At 37.4% G+C, this 24,331-nt stretch overlaps 2 protein-coding genes across 2 annotated transcripts; both read left to right on the top strand.

Annotated features, from left to right (window-relative positions):
* Positions 1-485: 485 nt before the first annotated feature.
* On the top strand, positions 486-5,580 carry rab5if (RAB5 interacting factor). The gene is made up of 4 exons (XM_084720948.1): positions 486-785; positions 2,216-2,319; positions 2,443-2,572; positions 3,961-5,580. Exons 1-4 carry the CDS (start codon positions 678-680, stop codon positions 4,000-4,002), a joined length of 384 nt encoding a protein of 127 aa, XP_084577074.1. The 5' UTR covers positions 486-677; the 3' UTR covers positions 4,003-5,580.
* A 2,309-nt stretch (positions 5,581-7,889) lies between these two features.
* dhx35 (DEAH-box helicase 35) lies at positions 7,890-22,686 on the top strand. Its single transcript, XM_084720947.1, has 21 exons — positions 7,890-7,989; positions 8,413-8,540; positions 8,634-8,726; positions 10,240-10,317; positions 10,436-10,540; positions 10,625-10,686; positions 12,059-12,128; positions 12,285-12,344; positions 13,404-13,516; positions 13,622-13,718; positions 13,819-13,977; positions 14,825-15,035; positions 15,213-15,337; positions 16,421-16,475; positions 16,639-16,829; positions 16,929-17,006; positions 17,740-17,869; positions 19,551-19,632; positions 19,730-19,801; positions 19,955-20,066; positions 20,931-22,686. The coding sequence occupies exons 1-21, from the start codon at positions 7,905-7,907 to the stop codon at positions 20,967-20,969; spliced, it is 2,145 nt and encodes a 714-aa protein (XP_084577073.1). The 5' UTR covers positions 7,890-7,904; the 3' UTR covers positions 20,970-22,686.
* Positions 22,687-24,331: the final 1,645 nt, after the last annotated feature.

Here is a 24,331-nt window from a genome sequence, read left to right as displayed (position 1 = left end):
AAAATCTAGGTACAAGGTACATTTATTTATCATTTATTATTTATCAGTACAGTGTATAATGAGATTAAATTGTCATTCCCTTTTTAAACTCACAAAAACATACGTTATAAATTTCATACAGCAGATTGGTTACATAAATAATAAGTCATATACATAAAAATAAAACAAATTACAGAGATAACAAGGCAGCAAATGCATATTTATATATTTTGATGTATTTTTTAAATATATATATATATATATTTTGGTTTTCTTTCATTATAAAATAGTATGTCATAAAGTGAGCAACATTTGCTGTCATTTTTTTTACGTACTTCTGGACCTTCAGACTTCATTAAGCCTACTTTTCCAATACTGTATTTTATTGTGGTTGAAATTGAAGGCGTCACCACCGGGGGTCGCTGTAGAATTTAAGCGGCTCTTGGCAACGGTAACGTCGCACTCTCTGATTGGCTGTTGCAGACTGGGGTCAAACAATATCGCGCATGCTCAGATTGCCTTTTTCGGTTAGCGACTGAAATCTGTCAGATCAGCGGAGCGTACATTCCTCTAATACCTTCAAATATTTCGTGCTAATTTCTTCTCCGGGACAGCGTCAGAGGCTGAGATCTGCTTCAGCTGTCGTCAGAGTTGGATTGTAACTTTTCGACGCCTGTGGCCGAAGGAAACAGCAAAGAATGACGAGCGGTATAAAGCGGAAAGAAGAAAGTCATCTGCTGAATGGGGGTGTAAAACAGTCCACATGGAGCAAAGCCTTCAACAGTAACGCTGTTTGGGAAGAGAAGGTCAGTTACTTGCCCTTTATACATTCAGAGCAGCAGGTGTATTGTTGCAGTCGATGCTAGTTGTTCTCAATGCTCCTAAGTTGTTGTCATGGGTTCATACAGACGGTTATCTGCAGCTAGCTGCCATGCTGAGGATTAATCTGATTTGTGTTGGTTAACTTAGCTGTCAAATCGAGAGAAATATTAATTATCTCTGTGGTTAGAATAAAAGAAGGAGTCGACGACGTGCAAATAGTGATGGACTTCTTAAATTTGCCACAATAGTGACTCACATTATTATTCATTAATCATTTTGTTCGAGTAAGTTTTTTAATATTTTGTCAGGGTATTCAAAATAGAATTTGAACTACACGCAAGAAGCCCTAACTTATTGCACCTTTACAAATTTATAACATGACATATCAAAATGTAAGGGCAATGGTAAGTATGTTAAGTGATTTATAAACACAAAGAACATATATGAGGTAAGAATAGAAAAAAGGGGGGTATAAAAATGAAATTAAAGAAATCAAAGCAAGGAGGGATGTCCATCCTAACCACCTGATTCTGAACTGGTTGCCAAATTGTGTAAATTTATCAGTTTTTCAATTAACTGATTCACTATTTAGTCTGTGCATATTTATTCTGTGCTTATTTATTTTATTTTACCTTTATTTAACCAGGGAAATCATTCAAGTTATTGACAGTGTCAAAGGAGAGAGAAAATTCCTCACATTTTAAACGCTGGGACCAAAAAACAGTACATTGCAATCATTTTGCTATTGTACCAAGATTTTAGTGTGAATTAGAATTTTTACTTTTTCCTTCTCCCATGGGGAAAAAAATAAAATAAAAATGGTAGTTCTGTGATTTTTGGTGGGGTCTGTACCACTCAAGCGTGTTCCCCTGTATCTGGAGAATGTAATTTGTAGGTCAGGTCATTTATGTAGCACTGCAGTGCTTCATTTCTAATGGTATGTTATGACACATTTTTCCTTATAAAAAAAATTGCAGCTCCTGCGTTTGAATATTGCACTTGGCCATATTGTTATTCCAATAATATTTTGATAAGTTGTTCATAAGTTGTTGTTGTTATCTCACCTAACTAAAACATAAATAAACCTAAATGACGCCTTAACCCCGCACCACAGAGGTCAGTGCAGTGAGAGGAATAGACTTTGACATGAGACTGGTGATGCATTTCACTGTTTAGTCAAAACATTAGATTATGCATTCCTGCGACATATGGGTTGTCTGTTGTTTTTTCCTGAAGGAACTATAGCTGGACTGGCCCTTACATCACACACATCTACACAAGGAACATTAAGGCATGATATTAAGGGGATTATAATGCGTTCTACAAAGATAATGCTCTTAGTGTGGTATTGTTCAGTACTGACATGACGACTTTTCAATCAAGTTAATTTCTTTTTGTTTTGTTTTTTTCACAGGACGAGTTTTTAGATGTGATTTACTGGCTTCGGCAAATTATTGCAGTAATCCTTGGTGTGATATGGGGTGTTGCACCATTGAAAGGATTTCTGGGAATAGCCATGTAAGTACTCTGTCTCAATCTTTGCATCTTTAACTGTCACACAGGACCTATAGGTCTCTTCATATCTGATCGCACCAAAGAAAACACAGATAGGTTAACATCTTCATCTCTTTGTCTTTTTAGATTCTGCATCATCAACGCTGGCGTCCTGTATGTATACTTCAGCAGCTTTCAGCAGATTGATGAGGAAGAGTATGGTGGCACGTGGGAACTCACCAAAGAAGGCTTCATGACATCTTTTGCCCTGTTTCTGGTGGGGATGCACATTTATGGCAACATATAGGCTTTTAATTAAGTGTAGTTAATTCAGTAAGGTTGTCCTTAGAAATAGAAATAGATCATTTCTCTGTGTTCTCAGAGTAGAACGTGCAAAGAAGAGTAAACTCTATGTCAATTGATGTTGGATGTCAGATTGAGTTGAGGTGCATTTGAGCACCGCTGTCTCAAATGGAGGTGATTTACAAACTGCATTGGCATCTTAAACCCTATTTGCACAGGACTGCTATTAACTGGGGATTTCTAGTAATCTGTAATAATTGTTGAGGTCCTGTGTGAATCTGCCATTTCTGTAATTTTTAAAGTGAAAATTCCTATGCAAATTACCTGCCATTAATTGCCATCTCTGATTTGGGGTCATAATGACAGTAATTGAAAATGTCTGAAATTTGATTTTGGCTATATTGACATTTAAAATGAGTGATGATGACAGAAGGTTAGGAGCTACAAATGTCTGTCGTATTCAAGTACAACCAAAACGAATTTGTTGCTTGATCTAAATGAGCTTCAAATGTGTTTTTATGCTTGTAACATCCACAAAGTGCACAAAACCACTCTAAACTATATTATTAATGTGGCTGCTGAAGAACAGATGCTCTGCTTCTAAAATGTTGATGTTACGCAGTCTTGACATCACATCTGGGGCATAATGTCAGTAAATTAAACATAGACGCGGGGCGATAATTTCTAGATCTCATGACGTGCCATAGTGGTGCTAGTCCTGTGCGAATAGGGCTTTATGTCCACTTCAGCTTAAGACTGAACAATGAATCTAAATTTTACTGAACTCGCAATATGGCCAACTGCAATTTTCAGTTTGTAAGAGGTGCAATATTTGTTAAAGGTATAATGTGTGTCAAAATAATACATTTAATTACATTAAATACTGTCGTGCTACAGAGACATCCAGGCCTTCATATTCAATATCATCTATTCCTATATCATATTCTGCAGACTTAAGAAAACATCTTTTGGTAGATTGGTAGATTGGTAAAATTTCCCTGCAAAAATCACAGCATAATCATTTTAATGACTTTAAATAACAATAAGAGTAAAGCTGTAAAAAATATTATTCCATAATTTCAGCTTTATATTAAACAAGACATAGTTTCAGGCAGTCTGAGTTGAATGTAAAAGACTGCTAAAAATTTGCACTTAACCTCCCGTTCGGTGTGCTGTCTTGTAAATTAGCATTGTATTTTTGAAACCTGCAACCTTATTTTTAAAATATCAATAGAAATAGCATATTCAGGTTTCAAGTCTACGCTCTGTTTACTGCTAAGAAATACTCAATCAGCTGCTGCAAGCACATGATTTGATCATCAGTGTCTAATCGGTTGTTTTATCTTTTTTTCTCTCTGCCAGGTGGTGTGGATAATCTTTTACACAGCTCTACATTTTGACTGAGAAGAACCCATTGGACATTAAATACAAACATTTCTGAAGTAAATTGTCAAGACAGAGGAACTCCATGGCTTGAGGGGGTGTCAACGCTCCTACATTACAGTATGACCTCTCAGTGTGCAGTGCATCATGGGAGCCCTAGTTCGATTAACAAGATCCTGCAAGACCACCATGATGAAAATGCCCAAATACTGTACATCTCTCTAATTTGAGGGGATTCCTTTTTATGGCCCCCTCCATCACATTTAGCATATGTTGTATTTCCTTCCTCACATCATTGTCATCATCTCTGAAATAACACTAACGAATACAGGGAGCAAACAGTTCAGCTGAGATTGGTTGCATATCTATTTATGATAGAACAGTAAATTGATGTGAATCAGAATAAGGATTCTTTTGACTTTGTTGAGGCCTTTCTTCTGTTTTAGAAGAGTGACATGAACACAGATTTTAGACTGTAAAGACAACAACCAATATATGTATTCATCCTCACTGCTCATGAGCTTAAATGACAGGAACTGGGCAATAAAAACTAAGTCTCACCATATAGTCATTAGGGTTCAATAAGATTATGACTGTAAAGTGTTACCTTTTAATTTAGGGGTCAAACCGACCATATTGGATGTATAAAATTACCTGTAAAGGATTAATTCTGCGGCTTCACGGTTAAATCACCTCTCTGAAATGTTGCTCCAAAGTTATGTTTGTCTTTTTTAAGAAAACAATTTGGGCCTGGCATCAAAATCGTTGGAGTTGTCTGTTTTCACAAAATATTGGTAGGTGAGTCACATCTCAATGTTTTTGTTTTTGCTCACTGGATGTAAACATAGCATTTTTGAATAAAGTCTGTCGATTGTTATTTCTTCTAAAAGCACTGGTGTCCAACAAATGTGCATAATAGTAGCGAACCACAGCTGAAATCTCACTAATTTTAACGTCAAAACTAATGCTGGTGGTAAAAAAAAAAAAAAGACATATCAGCTGAAATCCAATCCTGATGCCCGTATCTGCCGGTAGTATCAACACGCTGTCACTTCAGTCCGGAACTAATAACCATCCATCTGTCCATTCAAATTATTTCCTCAAAGCACTGAGGGAAGAAACGTGCATGCCGTTTCAGATGCAAACGTTCACAGATTTAAGATACAAACTGGTCTGTGCACTGCCATGACTTGCTGTTCGTATATATCTAGATGTCATTTATGAATGGCATTAGTTAGGAAGGTAGGATTAATTTAAATTTATTATTTTGTTTTCTCACATGTAGCTTCCAGATCAAAGTCTTACCTGTTGTTTTTGAAATTAATTTAAACTTGTCTGTAAATTCTGTACAATGTCCCTTTTTTTGTCAAATCCACCTTGTATTACGCAGATTTATTTGTACTTATGTTATATCTTGTTTGATGTAACATATTTCTCAGTATTTTATAGTGAAGAACTTTTAAAAACAGTTCTCGCAAAGTTCTTGTAACGATACTGTTATATTAGATACACAGCTGGTGTTTGAAAGGATTGTATTTTCTGATCAAATCTTTTGGGAATCATTAAACATGGGCTTTATTTGGCCTCCATTTTCAAAAAGATGCTATCTGTGTTTTATTAAAATGTAGAAGAAAAATTACTCTTAAGTTCTGTCAGATGGTTAATTCAGCAATTGTTAAATTCTTAACTTGGACTTATTGTGTTGTACTGTATGCTTGTGCTTTTTGCTGTCTGCATCCTATAAAAATTGTTTCCACCAGAGAAAAACAAAAATTAAATGATAGAAATGACAAAATAAAAATACTCGCGCTAAATCAAAATTATAGTCTATCAGTCAGTCAGACTTTATTTGTATAGCACTATTCATCCAAAAAAAATGTAATACAAAGTGCTTCATACAGTTAAACATCCCTCCATTGATCCACATAAACCCAAAGAAGTGACTTTGTAATTAAATAAAGAATGAAAATAAGAAAAGTACTCATTAAAAACGGACTGAGCAACACCAGAGGCAGGATAAAAAGTAAATAAAAAGTAAAGGGGTAAAAGGAAAACAATTGAGAAAATAAAAATAAATAAGCTTATAAATAGTTAAAACAATAGAATATACCAACTAACAACAAACAGACTAAAATGTATAAATTAATAGATAAATCAAGTTTAAGTAAAAGCCTGACTAAAAAGGTAAAATAAAAAAAAGTAAAATTAGCAAAATAATGGCTTACAAGTTCAAGTACTGCATTACTTATGTAGAAAAGACTGAAAAAAAACAGACGAAGCAGTTAATTGTACTTTTAAGTATCAAAAGTAAAAGTACTTATGGACGACATAATGCCCCTGTCTACAGTTCTATTTTTAGATCATTATTACAGATGTATTACTGTCTAAGTAGCATTATAATAACTACTACTGTTGGCTCCATTGTGTTTTGTACACTGATCATAAGAGTTGCACATAAAACCCTGATCTTCAAAGTAACTATAGCACACGTGTGTAGTGGAATAAAAAGCACAAAATTTCTCTCATAAATGTAGAGGAGAATAAAGGAGGCAAAACACACTACTTACTTCCCACCACTGGTTATGAGATACTAGGGCTGGGTGTCATTTTAAAAAATTACGATAGTGTCAATACCAGTACTCTTAAAGTGATACCAAGAGTACTTTATTCATTACCTTTTTTCAAAAGTTCTTCTTCATGATGAATGCTTGCGGTGATTTGCTGCCAGGAATACCATATAAAAAGTAATTTTATTCTAGATCTGCGTACCAAAAGGATTGACTGCAGGTATCATTTGATTCAAGAAGTTTTGATACTACTTGGTACTAGAGTATTTCAATAAATACCCTAAAGGTATTGAGTACTGATACCGTATGAGATACAAGATCAAAACCTTGACTAATAGTCAGTTTTTTGACTCTGTATCTTATAATATTAATTTTCTTTTGTAGCTTTTCATCCATGTTTCTTCTTTTCCTGGTGCAAATCTGCAGGAGTACCATAACAAAGAATAAATAAAGAGGAATAAATAAATACATTTAAAAATGTGAAAATACAAAGAGAAACAAAGGAAGAAACAAATAATCAAGTAACTGTCTGGTGTCTAAAATATCAGAAAATGGTGAAAATTGTTGATCAGTTTTTTCCAAAGCCCATGATGACGTCCTCAAAGTTGATTGTTTTTCCCACAAACCAAAGATATTCAGTTTATCATCATGAAAAAATACTAGACATATTCAAATTTAAGAGGCTGGAATCAGAGAATTTTTAACTTTTTTCTTAAATAATTACTAAAACCAATTAATTGTAATAGTTGGGGGTTAATTTAATAATTGATTAATAATTGATTAATTGCTGCAGCTCTGATTTATTTTAACATTTATTGATTCATTTATTTCTGTATACTTTTTTTTAAATAATCTATTTTTGCATGTAAATTGCCCCCCCTGTATATATGTTTTATTAATATATTTTTATAACGGTATTTGTTTATTTTAATCCCGTTATTTTACTGACTCTTTTCCATATTGTTGTTGCTTTTCCCTATTTCTGTTAATATACATATATATAGAGAGAGAAATAAATACATGCAGAAATAAATTAACAAATATCTGACAATAAATGAAAAAGCATATAAGCCTTTTACATTTTCACATTTATTTTCTTATTCGTTCACAGATTTTTTTTTTTTTTTTTTTTTAATGACTTCTAATACCACCTTTATCCTTTTCTGGCTGCCACAGATGTATGTTTTCCTCCACAGTGATCACTTCCGTCATTTATTAGAGCTGTTATTACTGTTTATGAACCCTCTTGGCACCTGCTGGAGGAGAAATAATTTTTTACCCAGCTTGAACTTGCAGCTGCAGCTGTTTTCAAACACACTGACATCATTCATAAAATCTCCGAAGAAAGCCCACATCATGACGTCAACCACTCAGAAAAAAATATGTGACGTAGTGGCCAAGATGGCGGCTCCCCACTCCACGATGAAATTTTGGAAGCCGGGTAAGTACGAAAAAAAGACGTGTAAACGAGGCACTTGGTGTGATTTTATCGGGGTTATTGGTGTTTTTTAAGCGTTCAGGTGGTGATAAGAGTTCAGTCGGTGTCGGTTTGTCCACAGACGCGTTCACGGCAGCTGCGCGATCTCTGCGGTTCAGCTCGGTAACGTTACTGTAGCTCTGCGGAACCAAAGTATAACCTGCCAAAATAAAACATACAAGCGACGAGGAAGAAAGTACGATAAATGCATGAACACACGCGATTATAGTGGCACTACTATAGTTTTTTTTTTGTGACTGCCTGTATGTCCTTCATTTCATGTCAGGACATCGCACTAAACCCTGCCTGTCATCCTCTTAAGTCCTCAGCCTGCTCACATTAAATAAAACATTTTCATCTTCCCCTTCGCCATCTGTTCTGCTCCAGGCGCTGAAGCTCCGGGCATCTCAGAGGAGCGGGAGCTCAACACGGAGACCACCGGCTCCCCCATCATCTTCAACCCGCACACCGCCCTCTCCATAGAGAAACAACGGCAGAAACTCCCCGTGTTTAAGGTCTCACATCGCTCCTAAACATGCATTAATATAACAACAGGGTGGGCAGGGGGTCCGTCAGCGATGTTTAATTGTTAACTTTTTCCTATTTAGCACAGAAACAACGTCTTATACTTGGTGGAGAGCTACCAGACTGTCATCATAGTTGGTGAGACTGGATGTGGGAAGACAACACAGATACCTCAGGTTAGTGTGATTTAGTCAATGCAGCATTTAGTTAACACAAGTATTAATTTAAGTCTTCACAGCAGGGTCATACATTCATTAGCCTTTATAGTTTGATGTTAAAATAAACTCAGGTGACAAACATTGCTTCCATGAAGTTGTCATAAGTAACTGAACATTGCTTTTAAGACAGGGAGCGATGATGCTTCTACAACAGTACTGATTCAATGTACATTGAAGCTTAAAACAATTTCTAAGTATGTCTGATACTGTTAATTATCAAAAACATAGGGCTGAGTTATATGGCTCGTAAATAATATCTTGATATTTCTGGGCTCTGTTGGGATATGTGATATATATCTCAATATACACATTTTTCTCTAAAATAACATACCTTTATTGACATTGCAAAAAAATATTGTAGGGATGACTATTGGTGCTTTCACAAGATATTAGCACAATGACATTTTTGATAAATAATCACCAGAAATGTGGATATAATGACTAAGTGGGTAAAAGCAAATAATAGAATAGCTCGAACAGTCTGGTAAATTCAGAGAATCGCATCACTTTACTGTAATGCAGCCTTTAAATGCAGAAAAACACGACACTTATGCCATATCACATAATGTGTAACGATGTCTAAAGTCTAAGACGATATCTAGTCTCTTGTTATTACTTTGAAAACTATTTAAAAGGAATGAAATCTGATATACTGGTGTAAATTATTTGTTATTTGCCTTTTCTGAAAAGTTGGGCTGGAAGATTTTGAAAAAAAAAAAATCTGATATTGCAATTACACCATGATTTATGATATGAGAAGGAATGCTAATTTACATCATTATTCTCATTTTCATTGAAAAACATACTAAAATGATTGTGGTATGATTTTTGTAAAGATCTGTACCAAACAAAGATGTTTTCTGTAGAATGTGATACATGGGCCATCACATCTCTGCAGTATTTAATTATAACAAATATTGCACCTCCTGTGATTTGAAAAGTGCTGTACGCCATAATGTGATCTTGATAAAATGTCGATTGATTGTTCAGCCCTACAGAAAAGGGCAAAATTACTATTTGATATAACACATGGACTTGTCAGTAGCAAGAATAATGCCGAAGACTCAAACATCAGTGCCTGTGCTTCCTTTACTGAAAGAGTGAAGGATCTTGTGTGTAAATAAACTGTGTATATATGATTATTGTTATGCAAACAATACCATGCATCTATCTTCACATTTCAACATAGTTGTTTGTAATTGTTTCTAATTTATTGTCTTTTCTTTTCCCACATAATTTCTTTCAAATCTAACAGCTAGAGGCACAACATTGCTGCAGCGGACTGATACCCTTCATGTGGCTTAGCTCCCATAGTAGTTTAACATGACCTTGTCTTGATGCTTAGTGGCCTCTTTTTTTGAGCACGGTTTGGACCACATCAGCTCTGGTTTAATTTATGCAGAGTTTGCTGTTCTTGTGTCACAATCTAATGCTTTGTTCTCCTCTCCTTTTTTGATCTGACTCCTTTCAGTACCTGCTGGAGGCTGGCTGGGCTGCGGAGGGGAAGGTGATTGGAGTGACACAGCCTCGACGTGTGGCTGCTATCTCTGTAAGACCTCTCCCTGATGTCCTGTTACCTCTCAGCTCCATCATTGTTTCACAATGTCACGCCGAAGGACACACATCTGCTTCAAATTCTTTCTTTTTCTTTTCTTTCCTGCTGATAGGTAGCTAACCGTGTGGCAGAGGAGCGAGGAGCACTGCTGGGACATGAGGTGGGCTACACCATCCGATTTGATGACTGCTCTGATCCCCACGCCACAAGGATCAAGGTATTCCCGTGTGTGAAGTCTTCATTACAAGCTGTCCTGTGTTTTTTTGTCCTTTCAGTACTTAATTATGCCCGTTTGCTCCAGTTTCTTACAGATGGCATGCTGGTGCGGGAGATGATGGCTGATCCTCTTCTGAAAAAATACAGGTACAAGATTATAATTAAGGAATTATATTTAATTAATGCATTATATAGGTCTGTTGCACAGGCCATTGTCCCAGTAATGACAGTGTGAGAGGGACCTAGAGTGAACCACATTACATAGACTTGGTAACCATGGTAATTAGGACTTGATTTATGAAAAATAAAAACATTACAATTCAGTAATTAAGCAGATGAAAAATCAATAATACAAGCGTCCTAACTTAAAAAGATGTTAAAATAACCTTCCTAACCTAAATTAGGATAACTTTTAAACTGTTACTTTTTCACCTTGAGTAGTAGTTAACGCTTCCTATTCTGTTTGGTAACCATGGTAATTAGGGTTTGGGCCGAACAGTTTTTTGTTTCTGCCTTAACTTAAAGATTGGAAAAGTGTAATACACACACATCCTAACTAGGATGAGTGTAGGGGAGTGTTAGCTAATAGTGGCTAGCATTAGTGTTTGTGAACTAAAATCTGTACGGCAGCTCTTTCATTGCTTTTACACAATGGATGCAGGATACAGTGGAGACTGCGTCTATTATCTTAGCCCACACTTTTTGTTTTTTTTCTCCTGAGTCAGCGTTGTTGTAAATTTCCCAAAAAGAACATCTTTCCTGTTTGGTAACCTTTTCCACCTGCAGTAGTAGTTAAGTTGCTGACTTGCTCACAGTCGCTAACAGCAGTGTTAGCTAACTTGTTTAATTTGCATGGCTGCTCTTTCATTGCTTGCACAATGGATTCTGGGTATGACGGAGACTGCTCTCTTAGCCCACTCTGTTCCTTTCACCTCTTGAGTTAGCACTGTTGTAAATTCCCAAAAAGAACATGTTTGGATTTTTCTGCAAATGTTAACAAACAAATCTAACTCTTCTGTCCTGAATTTAAGTGCCCATCATTGTTTTTGCTCCATTTTTTTAAATGAGAAAAACAAACGGTTACAAAGTTGTTTAGCTCAGCAAGATGAGAAAGGTACCATTGGTTGCTAGGTAACAGGCATCAAAGTTGATAAGCGATGTTGGATTTAAAATTTAGGATTTAAATAACTTGAGATAAGATTCAAAGAAATGAGATAAGACAGGATTCCTAAAGTTAATTAAGATTTGCTTCTGTAGTACTAAATTGGGAAAATCCTATCATACAAACTTCTTATCTTATCTCATGACTTAAGACAGGATGTTTCTGTAATATGGCCCTTGAAAACTGGAGCAGCTACATTCAGTCACCTTATTATTTACACATGGGCTTTTTTTGCCATGACAAAATGTCTTCTGTGAAAAAGACGGACTGTTATTAGACATGTAAACCTGTTTTTGTTATGAACACTGGGTTGGATTCACTCTCATGTTTTTTTTTTTATTGTGCTGTTCTCCTCAGTGTGTTGATGCTAGATGAAGCACATGAGAGAACCCTGTATACGGACATAGCCATCGGTCTACTAAAGAAGGTAAATTCTGTTAGTGAAGCGAATTAAACTGTGCCATTTATGTTTAATTTCTACTCTACTAGCCATACAAATTATTCTAGAAAGTTGTGTTTTCCACTTTAACCCTGACTCGACCTCTCTATTCCAAGAGTTTTGTGTTCTTTGATTCTTCTCCAGATTCAGAAAAAGCGGCGAGACCTGAGGCTGATTGTGGCCTCTGCCACTCTGGATGCCAAGGTGATTGCATCATTAAGATGAACAGATATGCTTGATTAGCGAGACGAGCAAAAACAAAAGACAGACAGACAGAGGAAAAGTTGATGTCAGGTCAGATCACATTGTACTGACATCTGCGATACACTGATGAAAGAAAGACACAATCAGGCCACGACTGTGCTCAGCATTAAACAAGTCAGCTGAAATGCCATATCAGACATCAACTGTACTTTCTGTTTAAAAAGACTTTCATCTGCACATGCAAATTGTTAAGTTATACTGCAGTAGTAACTTGTACACTTTTTAAAATGTCAGATTGGGGGCAACATGAGTATTTCATTGGTTTGTTGCTGCAATACAATGCATTTGGCAAATTTCCCATTGACAAGAAAAAGTATACCAATGAAAACCTTTAAGGGTAGCTTTGGTATTTTTCTACCTGGATCCTATTTTCAGAGTTTTTGACTAATGGGGACAACAAGTTTTGAAATTAGTTTTGAAAAAGTAAGCTGTGTTTATTGTCCTATTCAAAGCCACCAGATTCCAGTCATTTAACCTCTCTATTGGGTCACTGGCCTACCACTGCCCAAATTATTTTTTTAATCTTTTAAAACACCAAAGGTCACACCATAGCACAAACACAAAAAACACCAAAGAGGTAAAATGACTGTTTTTGTAAATGGAGTATAGTTGTTTTGAACAGAGCAATATAGTAGCTGTTCCTGGTTTTAACGAAATGTATCTTACATTTTCTGATAGTGGCAAAAACAAGCTCTTTTAGTGGACTTCATTTGATGGTGTGCAGTTGCCTAGATAGATAACGCTGTAGCTCAGTTTCATGTTTCCTGGCTGCAGCACTCTCCCTCAATACAGGATCAGTTTCAAAATTTGTTGTCCATGTTAGTCACTTAGACATAAGAACATGGGAAGATAGAGCCCAGGTTGAAAAATACATAATTTACCTTTAATATAACAGTTTTTACTGCATTAACTGGCAATTTTTAAAATTATTTCTCAACTGATTTTCCTGGGTCTGGCTGTTATAAACTAAATGCTCTTTTTTGTCTCATTCCTCTGAAGAAATTCCACGACTTCTTCAACCTGAACGAATCTGGGGATCCCAACAAGGACACTTGTGGGATTCTGACAGTGGAGGGACGAACCTTTCCAGTGGACGTCTTCTACACTGTCAGGTAGTTACCACATGTGAGCCAGTCTGAGGAAATTGTGTATGCACAGGACTGCACAGTGCTTTTGAACTCTGAGGTGTCTTTTTGTGTTTTTGTGCGTGTTCTCAGTCCTGTCCCAGACTATGTGAAGGCCACAGTGGAGACGGTGCTGAAGATCCATGAGACGGAGGATGATGGCGACGTCCTGGCATTTCTTACAGGGCAGGTCTGTGGCCATATCTTTAATACCACTCAGCTTTTGAGTTCCATCTGACAGATTTCTCAATCATCTTCTTATCATTGTCCCTTGTATTTTTCTCCTGTAGGAGGAGGTGGAGAAAGTGGTGTCCCTTCTGCAGGACCAGGCCAGGACTCTGTCACGATACGGCATGAAGAAACACCTGAGAATTTTACCCATGTACTCTGGCCTACCTTACGCTGAGCAGATGAAGGTCTTTGAGAGAGCGCCCTCCTCTGTTCGCAAGGTAAATGTGCTGACTTTTTTTGCGCATTTGTAAAGAAAATAAATCCGATTATTTTGTTGTCTGTGAGGTTTGCATGTCCACTATTTGGTATATATTCCATTCCAAGCAATACCAAAAAATGGCCTCATAAGCAGACTGAATTTCCATTGTATTTGATGAATTTTTATCCAATTGAATTAGAGAATCAAATTCAGGTTTATTGCTAAGTTTGCCTTGCTGATTTGGTGCATAACTATTAACATATATACTAGGTAGAAAAACAGAAAGAAAGATAAAAGGAAGTACTGCAAGTAAATAAGTATAAATTTTATATGTATGTATGTATCTATCTCTCAATCTGTTTACATAATATAACAATATTATGAGCAGTATATTATTTAAAATTAAATCAGTGAGCTGTACAGTTTTGCACAGGAGTTTCTCCAGTTCCCAAGGAAATCTGAGACGTGGTCTGGGATTTCAGATGTTTGGAACCATTTCACAAAAAATTACTTCAAGGTTCAAATTATGATTCTAGTGGATATATCGTACCTCATGGAGCAAGAAAATTAGCTGTCATGGATATTCATTTGTCATGGTCCATGGTTTTTGCATCTCTCACCTTTTGTATTTACATATATAGGTATTTTGGGCCATATGTAAAATGGCAAAGGTGCTAATTCATCGCATAAAAAAGGCCAGAAATTCATGCCTTCCATATATATCCTGTTTTGCAGGTAAAACTACCATGTTATGTTGGAATCATGGAAGTAAAGACACTGTTTGTGTTTGACATAAGAGACAGTTGCTGGTAAAATGGTGTAGTTTACAAAGGATTTGACTTATTCCTGTCATATGTTCTTTTCAGGTTGTGGTGGCCACTAATATCGCTGAGACTTCCATCACAATAAATGGAATTGTATTTGTCATCGACTGTGCGTTTGTGAAGCTGCGAGCCTACAATCCTCACACTGCCATTGAATCTCTGGTGGTCACCCCCATCTCCAAGGCCTCAGCCAGCCAGAGGGCTGGGAGAGCCGGCCGAAACCGCCCTGGGAAATGCTTTAGACTATACACAGGTATGCGTGAGTTTGTAGGAATAGGAAATGATAAGTGTTAGAGGATTTGTGCATTAGTAACATTGGTGGCAGAGTGTTGCAGTCTTGTCCTCCTCCCTCCCGCCTCTCTGCCTGTTTTTCCGTTGCTCTTTGTCATCCCCTCCCTGTGTTTCTTATTGCCTCTGTTCCTTTCATCAGAGGAGGACTTTGAGAAACTGCCTGCCTCTACTGTGCCAGAGATGCAGCGCACCAATTTGGCTCCTGTCATCCTGCAGCTCAAAGCATTAGGCATCGACAACGTGCTGCGGTTCAGCTTCCTTTCTGTGAGTGGCTCACTTTGCATCCACAGGGTGGCTGTGATGTGTTCACCCACCGTGAATGGAATTGTACTTTACATTTTAATTAGCCAGAATGGCCCTTGGCCTCTGGGGGGAAATGCATAGAAACCATAAAATTAATGCAGTCATTGTGTACTTGTGCTTTTAAAGATGTAATGACGAGACTTCCTAAGTACCAAAGAATCTCACTTAAGGGATAGTTCAGATTCTTATCCATAGTAAGTGCATTACCTACAGTAGATGGTGGTCGGCATTCACCCAGTTGAAGCAGCAGGATTACTGACGTAGGGAGCAGAGCAATGTGCTGCTGTGGACAGGGTCAGCAGCAAAATGTATTTTAGTCATCTGAAAAAAGGCCCACCTAAAGAAATCAATATTGCTTTGTTTGTACGCTATATTTCTAATACTTTCACCATTTTACCTTACCATCTGCCATTTCTGATGGGAAACCACAGTTATATAAGTCAAATATTGTTCTGTCCAAAACCACCAGACTCTTTAAACAAAATCAGTTTTATCTTGCAGAACCCTGAGTTGCTGGTCTGCCACTGCCTCGATTGGTTAGTTTGCGTTATTGTGTGACTTCTTTGTTTTAAAAGGTTAGTTTGGATTTACCAAAATCACACAATAATACAAACAAACTAACCTATCGAGGCAGCAGTAGACAGGCAACTCCCATGGTCTGTGGGGTAAAATTACTGTTTTTGTCAGTGGAGTCTGGTTGGTTTGGAGAGAGCGAATTTTGGCTTATAGTTTTCTACCTGAAAAGGCTGTAGGCTGCAGGCAAGGTAAAGCCAGGAAAATGCTCTAAATATAGCTTACACTTTAGACTGATATTGATTTTTTTGGGGGGAGTGACTAAAATACACTTAGACTGCATCGATACTCCTGCTGCTTCTCCAAACTGAGGGCGTGCTGACTGCCATCTACTGTAGGTAATACGCTGACTATGGAAAAGTACCTCATACAACCCACTTAAACAAATCCAAACTCATTAATTCTGTCTTTCAGAGTAAATATTGTCATTGTTGGACTTCACATGCGTTTTCATTTTTTATGATTTTGCAGCCTCCCCCAGCTCAGACCATGGTTCAGGCTCTGGAGCTGCTCTACGCTCTGGGAGGTAAGAAACACAGCTGTCAGCAGGGTTGAAAAGTAAAAAGGGAACCTGTCCTTCAACTGCAACACTAGTGTTCAAAATTCTGTGCCGGCAAGCATCTACAAGCTAAGGTGTCCTTGCACATGATGCAGAATCTTAACCAGTTGCTTGTTTGTTCTGTTGGCAGGTCTCGACCATTACGGCCGTTTGACTGATCCCATGGGTGTGCGGATGGCAGAGTTTCCTCTCAGCCCCATGTTTGCCAAGATGCTCCTAGAGTCAGGAAACTTTGGCTGCTCCAAAGAGATTGTGACCATTGCAGCAATGATGCAGATTCAGAATATATTTGTTGTGCCGCCCAATCAGAAGAAAGCTGCCGTAAGTGAAAACAGGCTTTCAAAAGGAGCATGTTGTACATTTGGCAGAAATGCTCTGTCAGCATAACAATTAGTCCATTTCTGCTATCTCACCCTGCAGGCTCGAGAGCACAGGAAATTTGCAGTGGCAGAGGGAGACCACCTCACCATGCTGAATGTGTATGAAGCATTCATTAAGGTATAGTTTGTGTGGATGTTTATACAGCATGTAGCTCAGCCAGTGACAGTGGACAGCACTTGTGCATTCAGCAAAAGTCTGGGAAGAAGTCGACTCTGATCAAGACTATAGCCCCATTCACACAGGATTAGTATTACCTGGGGACCTCTTGTAATTTGTAATAGTTGCAGAGGTTGCCTATGATCTTAATCCTGTGTGAATTTGCTATGCCACTTATTATCTACCATATTTCACCAAAAACAGAGGTTGTGAGGATATTAGTTCCTTGCAAATCGGAATCTCTGAAATTTGGGGTTGTTTTTTTTTGTCTTTGTCTTTTTTTTTTGCAAGGTTCTCTGTTTTCACCAGACTTTTTTTCTACCTCCTTCTCAACTGAAAAGTATGGAGGCTGTCTTGGCAATTATACATGAAATTTTTGGCAGCATTTTGGGTGAAATTTCAGGAGGCTTATCTTACTAACTTACAAAGCAAAACCATAATAAGAGTGAAAACTCAAAAGATGAGTTGATGACATGCATAACAGCATGTATTATGGATCATTTATCTATCTTTCAACAGACAACTTTCCATCAGACAAGGGAATAATGCTAGTAAATGTGAGGGAAATTACACAATTTGTTTATTCTGTGCGAATGTGGGACATTGGGACATAATTTTCAAATCTTGTGAGGTCTCTAGGTAATACTAGTCCCATGCAAATAGGGCTGATGAAACCTTTTCCTCTGTCCTGCAGCACCAGAAGAGCTCCCAGTGGTGTCAGGAACACTTCCTCAATTATAAGGGTCTGCTACGGGCTGTGACGGTACGAGAGCAGCTCAGGCGCCTCATGAACAAGTTTAAGGTGCCACGGACTTCCAGTGAAGGTGTGTATGCGTCATGTAGATTTTCTGTATGGGATGGTATCACATGAAGAGAGTGAACTGAGTGAACTCGGATTGGTATTGACAGTAGCTGGTGACCTCTTGTGTTTTGTTTTTCATCTTATAAATGTTTGGTCTTAGTATGAAAGCATATGGTAATAATCACATCTTGACTGTGTACAAAGGTTAATTTCTGCACTTGGCTGCCCTTAAAGGTATAATCTGCAACATTTTCCTAAAGAAAACAGTGTGTAGACTCATATGACATAATGCTTTTCAATCATCACTTATGATCCACTTGAAGTGTGTGGTGGTGGCTGTATCTGCAGACACCCTGCCCTTGGCCTGTATATCCCCTTTTCTTGTTGTATTGCTGTAACTGAGATGTTTCCCCAACCCAGACAGTTCGATCAGATCCTACTGACTCTACCTTTAAAGTGTAACTTACAAATTGTTCAACCTGAACCCTATTTTCCATGCTGTTGTGTCTAAGTTACTAATGGGGACAACAATTTTTGAAAATGTTCCAGTATTGAGCGAGGCCATTGCAGACGTGCTTGTTTTTGCCACTGACAGGCTCAGATTGTTATTATAAGTGTTTGACAACATTATGGAAAGAACAGTCCTTTTTTTTTAAAGAGTAACATCTCTCTTGCTTAACCAAAAACAGATGATTTGTTGCTCTCGGCAAAACCACCAAACTCCACTTACAGAAACAGTAATTTTCTCATCATAAAACACACTTCATTCAAAATCAACAGAAACAAGACAAACAAAATAAAATATTTCCACTGTTTTAACAATCATCATTAACTGTGTTAGATTTGAAAATATTCTGGCTCTACACGCTGTTTCCCCCTGCTGCTTCTCTAATGTCCAACCTCCCTCTCCCGATCTTTTCACATTTAACGCGGTTAATTAAGGTTTTGTTTTGACCAAACCAGAGTTGGTGATTGTTGGAACAGTGGAACGATGAGCCAAGACATTTTTGTTGAGTTTTATTTTGTTTCTGTAGAGTATGAATGAAGTGTGTTTTACACTGATCCATTTTCTGGAAATAAAGTCTGACGTCTTTGGCGAGAACAATAAAACAGGTGTTTCTGATTAAACAAAGAACTTACTCTTTTTTTTTTTTTTTTGAAAGATTATTTTTTGGGCTTTTGCCTTTTATTTGTATAGGGACAGCTGAAGATATGATAGGAAAGGGGGTAGAGAGAGGGGCGATGACATGAAGCAAATGGGCCACAGGCAGGAATCGAACCATCGACCACTGCAGAGGACCAACAGCCTCAGTTCATGGGGTGAACGCTCTACCTACTGAGCCATGGGAACACCCGAGAACTTCCTCTTAAACAAAAAGGTCACTCTGAGTAGGGAACCTTATAATAACAATCTGAGCCTGTCAGTGGCAAAAACAAACACTTTTAGTGGATGTAACTTGACGGTTCACAGTTGCCCATGAGGATTACATTACAACCTGTTTTGTGACTGATGTCTGAAGTGGTCTCATTCACGACTGCACCAGTTTCAAAAATCACCGTCACTTAGACACAAATACAGGGGAAATAGGGTCCAGGTTGAAAAACACTGAATTTATCTTTTAACAACCTTTGCATTACTGTTTTACATGTAACTAAAGTAAAGGAGTAATCTAACGTGTCCATTGCTACTTTCTTTTACACAGGTGACCCTGATGTGATCTTGAAGTGCATTGTATTTGGGTTTTTTGCTAACGCGGCCCGCATTCACCATTCTGGTTCCTACCGGTGAGATTTAGACGTCGGAATTTTCACAGCAAATTAATTTCAGTTTTTGTACACTTTAAATTACATGACGCATACTCCTATTCATTTGCTCCACCAGGACTTTACGAGACGACCGTGAGCTTCACATCCACCCCAACTCTGTGCTGTTTGGAGAGAAACCTCCGAAATGGTCAGTCCATGTTCCTAATGTGGGGTCTTGTGCAACAAACATGGCTGTCTTTTTGCTCCCTTATTCCTGTACATTTATGCTATCCAGAGAATCTACATACATGTAGAGTAAGTGCTCTCCTACGTAAACATGTTTCCATTGTCTCCTTACTAGGGTTGTTTTTAATGAGGTGGTGCAGACATCAAAATACTACATGCGTGACGTGACTGCTGTGGAGTCGTCCTGGCTGGTTGAGTTGGCCCCTCACTTTTACAAGCAGGCCAAGGTAGGTCAAAGAAAGAAACCACATACTCCAGATCCTTATTACATGGATTTAACTGCTGTAAATTATATTTTATTACTACATCTACTGAATGAGTGTTCAGAACTGCATTCATCCTTTATTTAGCCAGGAAGATCCCATGCATACAAAATTACACAGAATACTTGAAATCAACAATAGGAAAATGCTAAAAGAAGAGAGATCGGGCCATTGGGCTGAATGATATGGTAAAAATCGTATTGCGATTATTTTGATAGATCTTGCAATTGCAAGTTGGAATGATCATTTTGGCATTGCATTTTTCATTTTCACTGAAAAAAAAATACAAATAAGTTTTCGGGTATCTCAGCTTTACTTGAATATTTATTTTTCTGACAACTTATTCTTTTTTCTTTTTCTCCCTATATTTTAGCACAAATATCTGAACTCTCTGTTCATCGTATTTTCAAAACAGGCTCATTACGTATGTTTTAATGTGCTTTAGGGGAATTATTGATCATTTTCATTTTGTGCTGTCGTGTGCCACCTTCATACTGGTCCTTTAAAGGTATTCAAAGATGGGAGTGCTTCTAAGGTAATGGTATTTTGCAGCTCATTCGATGCCGACAGTGCATAAAAAGAACAAGCTGTTTTACCAAGCTCTGAGTGCACCCTGGAGATATTTAAAAGAATCCAGCTACTAGATAAAGCACTATAGTCGCTGCCTGGCATGATGGGATGAAAGGTTGAAGATAGGTAGATTATTTAACAGCGTCTTGGCAATAATATTCTCTGAGCTTCTAACACTACCATTTAGCGACTGCGTTAATAGCTAGCAGGATTCATTTGATTTAGCATTAACCAAGTCCTGTTCCTTGTCTCTTTCAGCATGGTTCGCTGGCCAGCAAGAGGTCCCGGGTCCTCTAAATCTTCCCATCATGTCACCACATTAGGAAGACGCATTGAATCTAAAAGGAGAAACCCCCTCTCAAAATGCCACTGTACCACTCTCCATTTCATTGTATATAAAGATGTAATATATATTTGTTGTCCATGTCCACCTACACAACCCCACCTCCACACTATGTGGCCATGCCAGAATGGGATTAAGTGGATCCATTTTTTAGTGTTGATGTTAACACGTGTGACTTGCTTCATTTGAAAGCGTCCGTCTTGCTTTTTGGCAGGGATGTAGTTTATATTTGATCTGTGAGAGTAAATGTTGATGAATGTGAGGATGAGATCAGGCTGTGCCTGATTAGTGTCCATTCACGTGTGGTCATGTAGTTCACTCCATTCATACTTGTACATAGTCAGAGCAGGCTCAGGTCCAGGGAGCGGCTCCCGTCCACACCTGGTTCTTGGCTTCATTATTTTTTTAATTGCTCTATTTTCCTGTTGCATGATAAATAATGGAAGACACTGGAATGTGAGGATGTTTCCCTTTGAGAGACTTATGGATTAGTTTATTTGGGTTATTTTTCTCCCCTCATAGCCTGGGTGCCTTTTATTTTTTTAATTGGTTCTCCAGTTTATTTCTGATTTCTTAAACTTTCTTTACCTTCATACAGAATGTAGTAGTATATATATTTTCAGGAATTTTGCAGCAGATGGAAACGCATTCCTTTATTTTTTTTCAGCCAACCTTAGACCCTGCATCCTTTATAACGATACTGTGAAAAGACTGCTTAACTTTTTGATCCTTGTTTTCCACTGTGCATTGCCACTTAACTACAGTCTAGCTCAGACATAGTGGCCTTGTCACCACACTGTGCCAATTTTCTTTATCAGCCTATTTCACATTTCATTTTTTTCAGATGGAATGTGTAAAACGTGCACCCAAGCATTGTAAATGAAAAGCTGTGAAATCAAAACTAAAAAGTGCCATTTGTTCCAGTGCATTCAGACATGCATCCAAAGCCTCAAACGAACAGTAGCATTTATCCGATTTCAGCCATCTCTTTGGCTATTGTAATTGCCTTTCCTCTTGCAGTATGTCTCAGTTTTTGAATAAGACCCTATTGTACTACTTTCTGTTCCCTACTGTCAACATCATCTACTACATGTTCAGTAAAATGGCCAGTTATTTGTGATTTTTCTGCCATCCATTCCATATTGACTGCATGTGTTTTACATTTTTGCTTTTGTTTTTATTTACTTTATAGTTTTTTTTTTCTTCAGAGGTATTTGGCCCTGAAAGTGTCAGCGAGCAGTATATTAAAGGTTTGTCATTTTAAGTCACTGTCACCAAATTTTACTTCAACCTGCATGGTTTTTTGTAGATCTTGTTCTTGAGGTTACAACTGTAGATTCAGTGAAACTGTAATCAAACCACAGAACAACACACCACACTGTAGCTAGGTAAACCAACTCAAAATTAGATGGATATACAAATGAGATACCTTTGCATGTTAAATGGTACTCTAATGTAGACCTATACACTTAAGATCATCTCTTAGACTTATTGCAAATGAAAACATTCACGAGATGACTTGTTTATCCTCATTTGTGCTGATACTCTGAGTATGTATGCAGCCAAAGCAGTAATCTGTAGACCTGTGTAATTGCTCACCTCTGAGATTAAAAGTGTCCCCTGCAATCCCTTCCTCACATCCTCAAATAAAGCCTTATTGTCATGCACAGAGTCAGATTTTCATTTCTTTTTTTTGTTTGTTTTTTTGAGAGACCCGCTGTTGCTGCATTTTTCATGATGCATTGTACGTTTTTGCCAGGAGGTGTCACTGTTGTACCACTAATAGTTCCTACCCTGAGAAGCTTGTCAGAAACTTTGAGGGTGTTTTATGAGTGTCTGTGTGTATTAGTACCCCTTGTGATGTAGTCTTTAACTTCAAAATGGTTGTTTTTGCAGAAAAAAGGTTGCAGGATGGTGACCATATGAGATCTGTTTACATATAGCAGGAAAGAAAAACTACATAAGAGGCACAACAAATATTTAATAATATATTCATAAAAATAGCCATATTTATTTGTTTTTATGATGCATTTCTTGACATATGTGAGGGTGACAAACAGGTCAAGAGCTTCTAAGTTGCTGTGTGTCAATTGTTTGAAAATATGCAACACTAAAGCACAAAATTAACGGACATGATGAGGGCCTTCAAGTGGTTCATGCAAAGCACAATATTAACTAATGAAGTGGGTCCTGCTTAATTATTATATTCAGTTGAAGTCGTGTGAAAACGTTGCAAGACCCTCATTATTTCATTTCTGTGCCCAAAACATGCATTTATAAATTAATATGTTAAATAAAAATACCACAGAGCAGTGTTGGAAGTAAAATAAGATAAGATAAACTTTGTTGATCCCACACTGGGGAAATTCACTTGTCAGCAGCTGTAGGGTCAAAAGTACAGGTTGAAACAAAGTGAGTGAAAAAAGGAATATAAATAACATAAAATAAATAGAATAAAATATAAAAAGGAGAGTAAAAATATGAATTAAAAACTACACACAAACTGTTTATGAGATATACACCATTCACTGATACAAATGTATTGATATATGTGGATAATTGTACAGGCTAATCTTACAAATGTTGTAATACACACATGATGTGTAGAAATTCTACTAACAGAATACATATAAATGGTTTTGCCCAGTAAAAATGGATAATTGCACAGAGATACAGATCAGTTGCACAGGATACAGCAGCAAAATAAATCACAGGGTGGTCTCACAGTATGAAGATAATCCTCAGGAAAAAAGATGTTTTCACAGTGTATACAGAAAAGATAAAGGATAACTATGTATATTTATATAATATATAATAGTATGTACATGTATTATATGTTTAAGTATTAATAGATATGATATACAACCTGAGACAGATAATAGGGCAAAGTTGCTGTTCCTGAGTTTATATACCTAGTTACTTTCCACCATTGTCTAAGATCAGATCAAATCTCGGACTAGGTAGTATCCTTGCATAATGCTGCCATTACCTTATATGCGCCAGTGTACCAAAAATCTGGATTTAATACCTTTAGTATTGCAAATGAAATTATGATTATATGGTTGCATGTGTACTTGAACAAATATGTGTTTCATAAAATTATAAGAAACTAACTGACATGGTAAACCTGGGGCTCGAAGCAGTATTTCAGCACAGAAATACAGGTGAGGAGCTGGTGAAACTGTCAGCAACAGTTCAGGTGTAGGAACACAGGCTGCTGCAATACAACTTTCAGCCAGCGGTGGAAGCACTGAGCCTGAGCGCTGAGGAAGAAAAAAAAAAAAAACACGCGAACTGCACGTCATTCCACCTGAGT

Source organism: Lutjanus erythropterus, chromosome 6 (assembly GCF_056507025.1).
Source record: "Lutjanus erythropterus isolate fLutEry1 chromosome 6, fLutEry1.hap2, whole genome shotgun sequence".
Lineage (NCBI taxonomy): Eukaryota > Metazoa > Chordata > Actinopteri > Lutjaniformes > Lutjanidae > Lutjanus > Lutjanus erythropterus.
Note: the sequence above shows the minus strand (reverse complement) of the source record. Positions and strands in the feature narration are given on the sequence as shown.